At 53.5% G+C, this 15,211-nt stretch overlaps 1 protein-coding gene across 1 annotated transcript; it reads left to right on the forward strand.

Annotated features, from left to right (window-relative positions):
- Window positions 1–9,207: 9,207 nt before the first annotated feature.
- Window positions 9,208–14,775, forward strand: LOC310688219 (protein huluwa-like; the record flags this gene model as incomplete). Its single annotated transcript, XM_083464359.1, has 3 exons — window positions 9,208–9,720; window positions 12,168–12,381; window positions 14,524–14,775. The coding sequence occupies 3 exons, from the start codon at window positions 9,208–9,210 to the stop codon at window positions 14,679–14,681; spliced, it is 885 nt and encodes a 294-aa protein (XP_083320485.1). The 3' UTR covers window positions 14,682–14,775.
- Window positions 14,776–15,211: the final 436 nt, after the last annotated feature.

Consider the following 15,211-nt stretch of genomic DNA (forward strand, 5'->3'; position numbering starts at 1 on the left):
GGCTGCGAGTGGGGAGAAGCCGTTTGCCACGTCACGGGATTCACTCGCAGGGTCTCTCGCCCCCACACTGCTGGCTGCGTCGGCTGGTGGGAGCATCTTGCAGCATTGTATAACTTCCGACGCCCCCGGCGCATCGCCTAAAGTGGGCAGAGCGGGAAGCAAGATTTGGGGCAGGGGGAGGAGAGAGAGAGAGGCAGCAGTGGGGGGGGCAACTCCTGCCCATTCAGGAGCACTTGGTACTCCCCAGCCTTGGAAGGCAGAAAGGCAGCCACTCCCGGCCTCTGGTTGCCAAGCACCAGCAAATCTGGTTGCCAAGGGTACGGTAGCCACAGCAACGCAGCCCTGCCACAAGCGATGCACACTCAGAACGTGCCTGTGGCTGTTCACACACAACCTCCTTTTTAGGTGTGTGTGAAAGAATGCAGAAACTGGGAGTTGGTCATGGTGATGCTTGGGGGGAAGGGGTCACCTGAAGCTCATGTAGCTCAGCCTGCTTCTGAGCCCACACATTTTGTTAAGGAAATTGAGATAAGAAAACAGGCTCCCCCAACATGGCGCCCTCCAGAAGACTTGGACTGCAACTCCTGTGAGCCGCAGAATCATGGGCTGTGCTGGCCGTGGGTAAGGGCACTGGCAGTCCACACACACCTGGAGGGTCCAGGGCCGGGTTTAGGTTTGATGAGGCCCTAAGCTCCTGACACTCCTGAAGGTGATGGGGCCCTTTCTATGTCCAGCTGTCCTTTATCAACAACAAATTGTCTCTGGTTTTTGTGTTGAATATGTGCTATATGGTAATTTATCTATGGTAAGGCATCTAAAGCCATTTGCGCATAACAAAATATGTATTTTATTAAATGTACATCCGGGTTTTTTTTCCCCCTTTAATTTTTTTAGGGGCCCCCAAGAGAGTGGGGCTTGTTTAGCTTATACGTAACTCCAGCACTGAGGGTCCCAGGCTGGCGCAGAGGACTCTCTGCGGCTTCTTGTTCCTGCCTTGCAGGGTGGAAGAACACTGGAGTGCCTTTGCAAAAGACAATGGTCCCATCAGAGGACTTAAGAGGCTGGTAGGGAAGTGGAAGGTTTGCATCTGGGACCACATTTCCCTGCGTGACCTTGGGGCTGGGCCGGCCCTGGTGTTCCCTGGCTGTTGCTGGGGCCACAGGAGCCCTTGGGAGATACAGTTCCGTGGTCCTGGGGTTCTGTGAATAGATTGGTCCCTGCTGGCCTGATCCAGCTGCCTCTTTGTACGTTCTCACATCCCCGCACCCTGGGAGCATGAGATGGTCCAGAATCCCGGGGGGGTGTCCAACTCCCCCCTCCACACACCTCATGCCCTCCAACATTTCTCTGATGAAAATAGGGACGTCCTACTCAATGATGATGATGGTGATTTTATTATTATTTATACCTCACCCACCTGACTGGGTTGCCCCAGCCACTCTGGGTGGCTTCCAACAGATACAAAAACATAATAAAACACTACGCATTTAAAGGTCTGTATAGTTCAAGCTCTGGTTTTCCCAGTAGGGATGTATGGAAGTGAGAGCTGGACCATAAAGAAGGCTGATCGCCAAAGAATGGATGCTTTTGAATTCTGGTGCTGGAGGAGATTCTTGAGAGTCCCATGGACTGCAAGGAGATCAAACCTCTCCATTCTGAAGGAAATCAGCCCTGAGTGCTCACTGGAAGGACAGATCCTGAAGCTGAGGTGCCAAGACTTTGGCCACCTCAGGAGAAGAGAAGACTCCCTGGAAAAGACCCTGATGTTGGGAAAGATGGAGGGCACAAGGAGAAGGGGATGACAGAGGACGAGATGGTGGGACAGTGTTCTCGAAGCTCCCAGCATGAGTTTGACCAAACTGCGGGAGGCAGTGGAAGACAGGAGAGCCTGGCGTGCTCTGGTCCAGGGGGTCACAAAGAGTTGGACACGACTACCTTCCAACATTTCTCCATGAAAATAGGGACGTCCTAAGGAAAAGCGGGACATTCCAGGGTCAGATCAGAAACCAGGACAGCTGGGAAATAGGGACACACTTGGAGGGTCTGCCATCTTCTACAGGCAGAGTGAGGCCTCCGGCTCCCTTGGGAAGATGACATCACATCCTTCCTGCCACCAAGAGGGTTTCCAGCCCAGCTCCTGGCAAGTTTCCCACCTTTACAGCGACAACGGCGACTGTTGAGTGGGAGGACACACATTGCCTTTCATGGCGATGGCGGGGAGGGGGGGAGGCGCATCTCACTTTTCACCTAGAACAATTCCCACGCTTGCCTGGATGCTTATTTACAGCCTGCCAGCCCCCACACCACCCCCAGACACCGCTGAGCTCCCAGCCAGCAGACCTGATCCACAGGTGTCCCCTCCTCTTCCATCAACACAGACGCTTTGCAGCTGCCCGTCTCCAAAGGAGGCTCCCCAAGCAGAAATCCTCCCCCCTGGGGCACCAATGCCACCTGCGCCCCCTCCACCCAGCACCCCTTCCCAAGATGCACTGGGAACTAAAGGACATGGGCTGTTCCCTGTCAAGGGCTCTGCCCACACTGGACAGTGATCCATTCTACCACTGAGCAGTGAGCAGCCATATGGGGGGTGGAGGAAAGCCCCCCCACAATCAGGCTGGAGGGGCTCATTTTTCTGTGATGCTGATGGAGACATCTTGGTGGCCAGCTGAGGTCAGGAGCGCCATCTGGGTTGAGCTGAGGGGCCAAGGCCCCCCCCCCCCAATTTTCAAGAACAGGGCCGGGGCACCTCCGTATTCTGCAGCGATGTGTGCACGCCGTGTGCGTACTCCATGCGATGTGCTCACGTCACTCACGCCTCATGCCACGCTCAGGTCACATGCCCAGGCATGCGTGTGACACACCAGCACATTGCGCAACAGGCACAAATGATGCCAGCATGTCGGGTGGCACACACAAATGACATCAGCGTGTTGTGCAGCGAGCACGCATGACGTGAGCACATTGCACGGTGTGTGCGCATGGTGTGAGCATGCGCTTGGCTGAGGTCCTGGTCTTACAAAGGAGCTCATCTGACCCGTTCCGCATACTCCTCACCCTCCCTGAGTACAGGACCCCAAGAATTGGAGGGGACTCAGCTCATTTTCCCCAATTAACCCCCCACAACTCATAACACTCTGTGGGTTTCCGTGTGTTGGTGAACTAGATGGAGCAATGGTTTGGCTCACCATAAACAGAGCTTGGCCGGCCATCTGCCATGCCTTCAGCGTAATTCCTGCATTGCAGAGGGCCAGACTAGATGACCCTAGGTTGTCCCTTCTGATTCTACTATTCAGTGATTCCATAAGGTTGTTTTCTGGGCCCACTAGGCCCCTGCGATTTGCAGGCTGAAAGCAACAGGCATGATCAGTGCCATTGCCTGGGCCAGTTACACATACTCCTTGATTGCCCACCAATTTTTGCCCGCTGAACCATGCCAGCCAAACTGGGGAGAGGCCTGCTTGTGAGTCAGGTGATCACCCGCTCTCTTTGCTCAGGGCGAGGCCACGCCAGGGTCCCTCCCACCAACTCCCACTGTGAGCCAGGCCTGTTTTCGCCCAGGCCTCCTTCCACAAAGGACAAGTCACCATCCAAGCGGCTCATGTCCCTCACTGTCCCCTTCCACCACCTGGGGGGCTAGAAAGCTGCTGCACCCCCCTCCAGTTCCTGAGCAAGGCATGCGGCTTGGCAGCCTCAGCTGCAGTCAGGCGGGGGATTGTGTATTTGTGTGCTTGCACAAAGCAGGAGGGGGTGTCTGGCAGCGCGCGGCTCCCCGTCAAGTCGGCAGGGGCTGGCAGTAAGTGGGTGGCGGAAGCTGGTGGCACAGACATCACAGCTGAAGGGTGCCAAGGCGCCCTCCCCAGGGACGCAGCGCCATCACCGTCTGGGTCTCTGATGCTGCCAGCAAGGCTGCGTGGCGTCCCTGGAAGACCTTTCCCTTTCGAACCCATCTCCTGTCTACCAGGATACCTCTGCCCTTAACCTAAAGGACCCCTGACCGTTAGGTCCAGTCGTGACCAACTCTGAAGTTGCGGCACTCATCTTGTTTTATTGGCTGAGGGAGCCGGCGTACAGCTTCCGGGTCATGTGGCCAGCAGGACTAAGCCACTTCTGGCGAACCAGAGCAGCGCACGGAAACGCCGTTTACCTTCCCGCCAGAGTGGTACCTATTTATCTACTTGCACTTTGATGTGCTTTCGAACTGCTAGGTTGGCAGGAGCAGGGACCGAGCAACGGGAGCTCACCCCATCACGGGATTCAAACCGCCGACCTTCTGATCGGCAAGTCTAGGCTCAGTGGTTTAACCCACAGCGCCATTCGCATCCCTGCCCTTAACCTAGATATGACCAAAAAGAAAGGCACTCTGTGCATGCCCAGAGGTCTTGATCACTTGTTCCAAGGCTTAGCTTTGGCACCAAGAACATCCTGAGGAGCGTTCCCTTTTGCTGTCCTGCAGAGAAAATGGGGAGTCTCGAATGACGGACAGGCATCACCAGTGCCGCCCCCCTTCCTGGAAGAAGTTCTAGGGTTGTGGGGAAGTGGTGAGGTGGGCATCCTTTGCCCTCCCCTGCCTCCCACAACACAGGAACTGGGTTCAGAGGGTGAGGAGGCCTCCTCTTTCCTCCTGACCCCGAAGGCGGTTTGGGGAGGGGCAGGGAGAGGAGAAGGAGCCCCTTCACATTCAGTTGGGGCTCAGAGGGGCAGAAGCAGTTTTGGGAAAGGAGCCCTGCCCCCTGCTTTGCCCATGGCAAGGCCACCGTGAGGGTGCGGAGCAGGAATGGTGCTTCCACGAGACAGAGGGAGGTCGCTACCTTGGGAGGCAGAAATTGCCTAGGAATGTCGGCCACGGGGTCTGCTAACCTATGTTCAGCTCCCAGTCCAGTCAGATTTTGTGCACAGAAGTGGGGGGGGGCACCATCTTGTCCTTTGGCTCGGGCTGCTCCAGGGACAGAGGAGAAGGACTCAAGGTGCCCCATGCCTCAAGCGCCCCACTTGTGGGATGCTCTTCCCAGGGAGGCTCACTTGCCGCCTGCCTTATACACCTTTAGGCACCAGGTGAAACACGTTCCTCTTCATTCAGGGCTTGGGCTGATTCACTTCAGATGCTCTTTACAATGTGTTGTTGTTGTTGTTGTTGTTATTAATAATAATAATAATAATAATAATAATAATAATAATAATAATAATTTATCATTTATACCCCGCCCATCTGGCTGGGTTTCCCCAGCCACTCTGGGCGGCTTCCAAAAGAATATTAAAATACTGTGATACATCAAACATTAAAAGCTTCCCTAAACAAGGCTGCCTTCAGATGTCTTCTAAAAGTCTGGTAGTTGTTGTTCTCTTTGACATCTGGTGGGAGGGCGTTCCACAGGGAGGGCGCCACTACCGAGAAGGCCCTCTGCCTGGTTTCCTGTAACTTGGCTTCTCGCAATGAGGGAACCACCAGAAGGCCCTCGGAGTTGGACCTCAGTGTCCGGGCAGAACGATGGGGGTGGAGACGCTCCTTCAGGTATACTGGACCAAGGCCGTTTAGGGCTTTCAAGGTCAGCACCAACACTTTGAATTGTGCTCGGAAACGTACTGGGAGCCAATGTAGGTCTTTCAAGACGGTTGTTATATGGTCTCGGCGGCCGCTCCCAGTCCCCAGTCTGGCTGCTGCATTCTGGATTAGTTGTAGTTTCCGAGTCACCTTTAAAGGTAGCCCCACGTAGAGCGCATTGCAGTAGTCCAAGCGGGAGATAACCAGAGCATGCACCACTCTGGCGAGACAGTCCACAGACAGGTAGGGTCTCATCCTGTGTACCAGGTGGAGCTGGTAAACAGCTGCCCTGGATACAGATTTGACCTGTGCCTCCATGGACAGCTGTGAGTCCAAAATGACTCCCAGGCTGCGCACCTGGTCCTTCAGGGGCACAGTTACCCCATTCAGGACCAGGGAATCCTCCACACCTGCCCGCCTCCTGTCCCCCAGAAACAGTACTTCTGTCTTGTCAGGATTCAATCTCAATCTGTTAGCCGCCATCCATCCTCCAACCGCCTCCAGGCACTCACACAGGACCGTCACCGCCTTCACTGGTTCCGATTTGAAAGAGAGGTAGAGCTGGGTGTCATCCGCATGCTGATGAACACCCAGCCCAAACCTCCTGATGATCTCTCTCAGCGGCTGCATGTAGATGTTGAAAAGCATGGGGGAGAGGACAGAACCCTGAGGCACCCCACAAGTGAGAGCCCAGGGGTCTGAACACTCATCCCCCCCCCCACTTTCTGAAAATGGCCCAGGAGGAAGGAGCGAAACCACTGTATGACAGTGCCCCCAGCTCCCAGCCCCTCAAGACGGTCCATGGAGGGGCAGGGGCGTAGCCCTGTCACTCAGTCCCTGGTCCTGCCAACCTAGCAGTTCGAAAGCACGTCAAAGTGAAGTAGATAAATAGGCACTGCTCCGGCGGGAAGGTAAACGGCGTTTCCGTGCACTGCTCTGGTTCGCCAGAAGCGGCATAGTCCTGCTGGCCACATGACCCGGAAGCTGAACACCGGCTCCCTCGGCCAGTAAAGCGAGATGAGCGCCGCAACCCCAGAGTCAGTCACGACTGGACCTAACGGTCAGGGGCCCCTTTACCCTTTACCTTACTCTGGGCACACTGGCTAAAGATTCTAGAAAAGGCCTCTCCTCCCTGCCCAATCCTCTTTTAAAGCCATCTAGATTGTTGGCCATTCTCGCCTCCTGCAGGAGAGTTCCATAGTTTAGCCATGTGTTAACATGCAGAAGAACTGATGGCCATTCACTTCCACGGCTCCTGGGCCCCCTGCTCAATGGTGCTTAGGAAGCCAGGGCTGCCAGTGACTCCCCAGTGTTTTGGTCCCCCTGAGAGAAGCCAGACTCCTTGTCCCTCGCTGGGTTCTGGCAGTTCTGCCACTTCCTGCTGCCTGCCCAGGCTGTTCTGGGAACATGGAAACTGCGTCAGCTGACTCCTGGCGGCACAGCCAGTCTCTGCACCGAAACAGCAGACGGTGCTTCTGCCGCCCTGCCGGCGTCTTTGCCGACGTCCCAGATGGCACCGCTCTGGGGGCCGATCAGGGCCACGTGCGTGACGTGCTGCTGCCATCAGGGAGAGGGTGCCAAGCAAACCAAAGGCCCAGCCAGGCCACAAACGGCTGGGGAAAGAGACCCTCCTCAAGGAAAGGAGAGTGCCAGCCATGGATGGGATGAGCCATCGGGAGGGCACACACTCTTCATAGGACCATAGAATTGCAGGAAGGGGCCTCAGGGGTCATCTAGCCCAACCCCCTGCGATGCAGGAAGCGCAGCCAAAGAAAGGAAACTCAGGTCTCTCAGCCTATACATTGCAAGCTCGCACCCTTTCGCTCTGGATGAATCCATTGGCGGCGGCAGGCACCACCCCTGGCCACGGGCTTACAGTCCCAAGCACAACCCAATGAGAGGCAGCGTGGTGCAGGGGTTAGAGTGCCTGACTCGGACCTGAAGGACCAGGGTTCAGATCGTCACTTAGCCACAGGGTAGCCTTGGGGGCTGGTCCCTGCCTCTCAGCCTAACCTTCCTCACAGGGCTGTTGTGAGGATTGAACGAGGAGGGGGAGAACGATTTGGGCCACCTTGAGCTCCTCGCAGGAAAGGTGGGAATGAAATGCAATAAACAAACAAATCTGAGACCCCACCAGAAGTCTGGATCAGGACTCAGGGGAAAGGGGGAGGGAAAGAACACCGCCCCGCCCCAAAGGACAGCTCAGCCGCGCATGGGGCTTAGGAGCAAGTTCTGGCAGGAGCCTCCTTAACGGGAGAGGGATGTGGGGTTGGAAAAGGAAAGGGGTCGGGCTGGGGTCAAGGATGGGACGGGTGTTAATAAGAGAGTATTCCAAGCACAGGGTTTGGAGAGCACCTGCCAGTCAGGTCAGGGAAGCAGAGACCCCCATAGAGGAAAGTGCACGTGTCCCATCGGGACCATCTGGGAGCCCTGCCAGCCTCTGAGCGATGGGAGAGCGCCCCCTGCCGCGTGGCTGGAGAATCGCTGCCCAGGAACGCGGCCCCTTTGCGCACCGGGGAGTGGGGAGGGGGAGGCCTTGGGGACCCTCCCTAGCCTTCACTCTTAAAGAGGCATGGACCCTGGCCTCTTCTGCCCCACACAACCATTGCGCTCAGCGGTAGCAAGGAGAAGCAGCCATCTGGCCCCTGGACTGGACTCTTGAACCTTGTGAACTTGGGCGGAACTTGCTTCCAAGTGAGCGTGCATAGAGTCTCACGCTGTTAGGAAAGTTTGCAGCAGTGTAGATTCACACACCCAGCGTGTTTAGTGGCCAACTGACCAGAGAAAAACCCTGTGCTTTCAGCAGCAGCTTCACCCCCAGCAATCAAGAGATGAAGATTTTAGCTTAGAGAAAAAGCGAGGAAGCGGCGGCATGAAAGAAGCCTTCAGGATTAGGCGTTGCATGGAGAAAGCAGGCGCAGAAAAGTTCCCCTAGCACTAGAAGTTCGTGGACATCCAGGCAAGCCGATTGTTGGAAGAGTAAGGACGGAGAAAAGAAAGTCCTTCACGCAGTGCAGAGTTAAACTGCGGAACTCCCTCCCACAAGACTCGGCTGACTTTAAAAGAGGACTAGATGAATTTATGGAAGAGGATAAGGCTTCCGGTGGCCGCCAGCCAGGATGGCTATTTACCCCTCCACTGTCAGAGGCAGTTATGTCTCTGAAGGTCAGTCATTTTGCTGGAAGCCACCCAGCCAGATGGCGGGGTATAAATTATAAATTTATCCTCATCGTTGGGGATCTCAGGCCAGGCTCTTCGGTTCCCCCAGGCCAGTGCGGATAGGATGAAGCGCCAAAGTATGCAACTTGGGTGAGGGTCGCAGGCTGCAGCCGTGCGCAAAGTTCCTTTGGAATGTGGCCAATCGAATTCAACGGGCTTTTTACCTTTGAGTAAACATGCACAGGATCGGGCCCACAATGGGTTACCAAAGGGCCCAACATTTTTTGCGGTTTCCCTTCCGAGCGTCCTCAGCTGCAACCCAGAAGGCAGCTGAGATCCCTTTTGCAGAAGCGGCGCGTCCCTTTCCCAGCCTCCCTCAGCACCTGAATCCCATTCTGGCTGTGAGCCGGAGCAGGCTCGGCGGCCCAGCTGCGCGCGCTTAAGCCCCATCCTCAGCCTCTCCCTCCCTCGCGCAGCCAGAAGCCCCTGCCCACATTTAACGGGCCAGAATGGATCCCCCGGCGGGTGTGGAGGAGCAGGCGCGCGCCTTGCAGCCCACCCTCCGCCTGCTGGTGGGCTTGCTCATCCCCTGCCTGCTTCTCCTCTTCCTCCTGAACCTCCTGCTCTTGCTGGGCTGGAGACCCACCTGCCGAAGGGTGGGGAGGCGGGAGCTGGGCCAGGCCCCCCCGGCCTCCCCCCGGCTCTTCCAGGTGGTCTCGGGCAGCGCTGTGCTGAGGCAGGAGGGCAACGGCAGGGTCGTCCTGCAACAGCTCCTGCAGCCAGCTGAGGATCCCGGGGCCCCCCGTGCCTTCCCGCTCCCCTTGTCCTGCAGCGGGAGGGCGGCTGCCTCCTCGGGGTCTCGGTCTAGGGGGACGCCCAGGCCCCATCGCAGCAGCCAAGCTCCGCTGAGGGGCCACCCGGGGAATGGGGCGTCCCGGGGAACCGTTTCCTCCTCCAGTGACCAGGACAAGCAGCCCATCTTGGTGCCCCCCAACACGCCCGAGAGTGGCTCAGGGACTGGGGTAAGTAAGCGGTTGAGCTAATGGGGGGGGGGGCGAGTGGCAAACATTGCTTGGGGGCTGCTGTTCTTCCTCTCTCCCCGAGGAAGGTGTTTTATGCTGAGTCTTGATCATTTTATCTTTTGTAAACTGCTTGGAGAGTTTTTTCTTTTTTTTATTAAATTTTACAAGTATTGTTTTACAAGTATTGTTTTACAAGTATTTTTGGACGCGGGTGGCGCTGTGGGTTAAACCACAGAGCCTAGGACTTGCCGATCAGAAGGTCAGCGGTTCGAATCCCCACGAAGGGGTGAGCTCCCGTTCCTCGGTCCCTGCTCCTGCCAGCCTAGCAGTTCGAAAGCACGTCAAAGTGCAAGTAGATAAATAGGTACCACTCCGGCAGGAAGGTAAACGGCATTTCCGTGCGCTGCTCTGGTTTGCCAGAAGCGGCTTAGTCCTGCTGGCCACATGACCCGGAAGCTGTACGCTGGCTCCCTCGGCCAATAAAGCGCGATGAGCGCCGCAACCCCAGAGTCGGCCACGACTGGACCTAATGGTCAGGGGTCCCTTTACCTTTACCTTTTACAAGTATTATTTACATTCAAATACAATCAATTTTTATGCATACATAGGATCCCCTGAATCCTTGGACTTCCTCCACCACCACCCCCCGTGGGTTCCATTGTAAATCTTTATCTGCTGTATCTTATAATGTTACCCAAATTTTCTTCAAATTTCCAATTTTAACCATAGAATTGTTACAAGTTTTATGACAATCCTGCTAACGTTTTTAAATATTTACAGTGTTCTTGAAGATAACCTATAATTTCCCCCCATTCTTTGTTAAATTTCTTATCTACTTGGTTTCTGATCCTCCCGGTCAATTTTGCTATTTTGGCATAGTCTATCATCTTGATTATCCATTCTTCTCTGGTTAGGAGTTTATCTTCCTTCCATCTCTGGGTAAAAAGCATCATCACAGCTGTCGTCGCATCCATGAATAGTCTTTTCTGCTCCTTTGGTATCTCTTCACCTATAATTCCTAATAAAAAAGCTTCTGGGTTTTTCCCAAAAGTTATCTTAAACATTTTTTTCAACTCATTTTATATCATTTCCCGGAATGCTCTTGTTATCTTGCACATCCACCACATATGGTAGAAAGTGCCTTCTTTCTCTTTGCATTTCCAACATGTATTTGTAGCAGTTCTATACATTTTTGCTAACCTAGTTGGGGTTAAATACCATGAAGAGTTTATTTCTTTTACAATTGAGGGCTGTGTAGATTTTAGGAAATGAATATAAATAAACTGGGTCCATCTACAGCATTATTTCAGCAGCGCTCTCTCTCTCTCTCTCTCTCTCTCTCTCTCTTCCCTGCCTGGAGATGCTGTCGAGATGCCCTGCATGAGAATTGTATGCTCTTCCAGGGAGCGATGCTCTTTCCCTTTAAAACAGAGCAAGATTCCAGCCGGGCAGCAGGGCTTTGCATCAGCACCTCCTTTCAGCAGAAGCTGGGGCAAAGCTCCACCAACCACATTGCCAGGAATGGGAGGAGATCTCCCCATCAGCCTGGCTTTTGGCAGAACGCCACCCCTCTCACCAACTTGGCAGGAGGTGAGGCATTCTGCAGAACTTTGCCACCAGTCCCTATCTGCCCCTAGAAGTTGGAGAGACTAGTGGTGGAGCTGAGTGGCAGAACAGGTGTACTGCTGCTTGAGGAGAGCCATCTGAGGAGGCTGCCTCACCCAACTTGTGAGTTGCCCCAAGCTCAGACCACATGGCTCTCACAAGCCTCTCTTGAGTTCCTTTACCAATAATTTAGGACTTTCAACTCTGTAACGAAACCAAGTTTTACTGCCTGGACAACCCCAACCCCCTCCCCATGGAATGCTACATGGAAAAGCACATGAATCTGAGAGTTTGTAAGTAAACCATTTTTTAACTTCTCAAATGTGTAGTCTTTTTCTACGCTAGAGGAAGAGGGGAACTTTGGAAGGAACTTAGGGAATATGTCAAAGGTCTAATATAGGCTATTTCCATGCTTTTCTTTGCTGCATAATTTGTGGTTTTAAATCTCTGTTGGGGGTTCTCCCACCACAGAGTACTTGCCCTGGATCTTGGAATCCAGTAATTCTCCTTTTATACCTGTTTTTTCCCCTTGCCACTAACAGTTTCCCATTTCTAGAAGCTCATAGAGCTCTCCTCCAGCCCTGGACTTCCCCTCTTGGAGTCTAGCGGCCCTGCTTGTGTAGGCTTTATGGCATAATGGTAACCATAGGGCAAGGCACAAAATGGACCCTCTGTCTTCTCCAGAGAAGACGGAGTCAGGCATGGGTTTCTCTAGCTCAGTACTGTCTACACGGATGGCAGCTGCTCTCCAGGGTTTCAGACGAGGGTCTTTCTGCATGCAAGGCAGATTCCCTATCACTGAGCTGAACTCTTCATTTGGAATCACTCTGTTTGGTTTTCAGGGTATCCCAGATAGCACATTCAGCCGCTGCCACACCAGCACCCAGAACAAGGTTTGCCGCAGTAGCAGGTCAGCGCCTGCCACCCACCCACAAGCGGTGCCTTTTGAGCACGGCAGCAGCATCCGATGTGAGGACCAGAGGGCGCAGCTCAACTCTGCAAACTTCACAGCCTCTCAAGGACCAGGCCTGGACTCGGACTTTGGTGCCAGTGCTGGTGAGTGAGTGCCGACACCTCAGGCCTGGGAGTGGGGGCTGCTCTTTATAGAGACGGCCCAGTGGGGGTTAGATTCTGCTGTGTTCAGCCCCAGGGACCCTGGGTGAAAGAAGATGGCTGGTGATGAGCAGGAAAGGAATTTGAGGGGAGGATAAAGCTCTCGTCCCAGGAGAGCCAGCTGCAGGAAATAGGGTGAATATTGCCCAGGGAAGGGCAAAGTTGTTCCCCCTCCAACAAAGACAGGGCAAGAAATAAGTACATAAGATGAGTTGCTGGATCAGGCCAGAGAAACCCCATGAGCTGAACCCAAACACAAGAGTCCTCTCCTCTCCAGTGGTCCCAGCAGCTGATATTCAGAGGCATCCTCTAGTCTGGGTTCAATGGACTGAGCTTGGGGTGACCCTGCTGCCGTGGGAATGTTGTGGGTAGTAGGAGAGGATATATTGATTAAATATTATCCTTCCTCACTCATGCTAGTAGCAGAGCACATTCCCTTGTACATAGCAGGAAGCTAGCTGTTAGATTTGTTTGAATCTCGAGTTAAGCAATTCAGTCTGACTTGTCCAGATTGGATTGTTCCTGGTAAATTCCCCTTTATTCCCTTTTAAAACAATAAGGACACAAGTGTCTTCTTGAAAAGCAATGATAAGAAGTTACTTACATTCAGTTCAGAGTATGATCCTGAAGGCAGGCTTTAGCTTGTGATTACAGAAGAGCGTGTGAGTTTATCCCACATGGGGATTGAGCCCATGTGCTGCTGGCTGAGAGCCAGCAGACAGCAAAAGAACATCAAGAGAACAGCGTCAAGAGAAGAAATGGCAACAAGCGAAAGATGGCTGCATGACTGGCCCTTTTATGGGGTGTCCTAGGGTCACGCTCATCTACCTGGTCACACGCAGGGGGAGGATGCGCCAGACAGGTGTGACAGGAAGTCCTCCTGGCTGGAGTAACATCCCCGTGTGTCCACCCTGGGCAAACAGGAAATGCTGTACTTGACTGCTACAGTGATATTACAGGTGCTGGGCAGGATGTTAGCCTTGCAGCGCTGGTGCCATCACTTCCTTGAGCAGCTGACTGATGCCCAGTTTCCAATAGCTTCTTTTCCACCTTTGGCATTCCCAGTTGATTCAGCTCCCACGTCCCTCCCTCCCATGTCCTGTTCAATCTTATTCTTCCTGGTCATCTTCCTCCCAGGCACCAGTTTTTATTTCGAGATCAGTAGGCACAAACGGTCCTTGCCGGTGTGTAATGGCAGGATAAAATGCTTCAAGCCAGGCACGTGGCCCTCTGCTGGTGCTGCCTTCCAGCATATTGGAAAACTTGGTTCCTGTCGAATAATGTTGGGCTCATGAAGCACACAGATCATCTCTTGCTGCTCTCCTTTCCATCAAGTGGATGCATCCTGGGCATTTTCAGAAAACTTGCCCTGCTGTTCTTAAAGGAGAATTGGGGCTAGGTACCAGCACTCAACCCATTAAATGTTTCTGGGTGGGGGGAGAGTTCAGGATAGGGAGAAAGGGGCCCCCACTCCCTCCATTGTTTCCACCTCCAACATTCAATGGCTCAAAAGCACTCAACCATAACACGGACTGATTCATGGAATATGGCCAGCTTCCAGTTCCTGGAGAGTCTAAGTTTAGGCCCCTTTTCTTCCTCTCCTAGAATCAAAGCGAGAATTGCCCACATAAAGCAATTGGAAAATCCAGGAATTTGAGCAAAGCTGTGATTTGGCAGCATGATGTCATTTTCTCTCTTCAGAATTCTCCCCCCTCCCAAGCAGCAAAGACAGGCACTCTTCTCTTTGGCATTCAGTGTGAAACTGGTAGCGGGATCTGTTACGTTCTTTTAGAGGACAATCCATCCCAGGCGACATTGTCCCCCCTCATTGCTAAGTCCTCATTGGAATGTCGGGGGGGGGAGCACCCTGAAAGTTTTTGGGTTTTTTTTGTCCTGCAAACCTTGGGAGTCCGTCCCCCCCGCAAAAGCCTGCGGATGCCTTTCTCCTGTGTAGGAATCAGCCTGTTTTGGCTACATAAGGACCCACGACAATTGGGGAACAAAGCAGCCATGATGGTAGCTAAATTAGCAGGGCTGCTGGCATGTTTGGCTAGTATCTGAGTGGCTCCCACCGGTCTTTTGCAGGTGTCTCTGTGAGGATCTTGTCAGATTGCGAAGCAAGTCCAGGAACACCCCTGTTGGGTCGGCTGTTTGAGTGGGACTATTATGACCCCACCTACAAGAGAGAAGACCAGCTCAGTCGGCAGCTGCCTCCCATCCACAGCAAGCAATACTGGCTCTAGCCCAGGGCAGTGGCAGCGGGTGGGTTGTGGGCCAGTGGCTCTCATGGAGACCCAGCCCTTCCCACAGAGATGCCTGCCCATGTTTTTAACTTAATTTATTTTGTGTGTATTTATTTATTTATTTATTTGTTTGTTTGTTTGTTTTGTATTTTATCTGTTAAGCACTGGCTGCTAAAAGAAAATTCTTGTCTTAATGTCCAATGTCCAATTCGGAATGAGATTTGCACATCTCCTTGATGCACACTTGATTTGCACTCTCCCTCAAAGCCCTGCATTTCTCTGCACAAATGCAGCCACAAATGCATGGCTGCCCACCCCGTCAATTGCTAATCCCTTCACACAATCGGTTTAAGCAAAGGGACACTTGCGCTAGCATGGAAACAAGAAGGATTTAAGGGGAACTGGGACACATTTACAGGGAGGGTCCATCTGAGCAGGTCTCGGGTGGCAGGAACGCTCAACGGGAATTGGTGGCAGGGACTTGCATTAAAGAGAACGCAGATACTCCTGGCACTATTTTTTGCACAGGC

Source organism: Podarcis liolepis, assembly GCF_965112155.1.
Source record: "Podarcis liolepis genome assembly, chromosome: 11".
Lineage (NCBI taxonomy): Eukaryota > Metazoa > Chordata > Lepidosauria > Squamata > Lacertidae > Podarcis > Podarcis liolepis.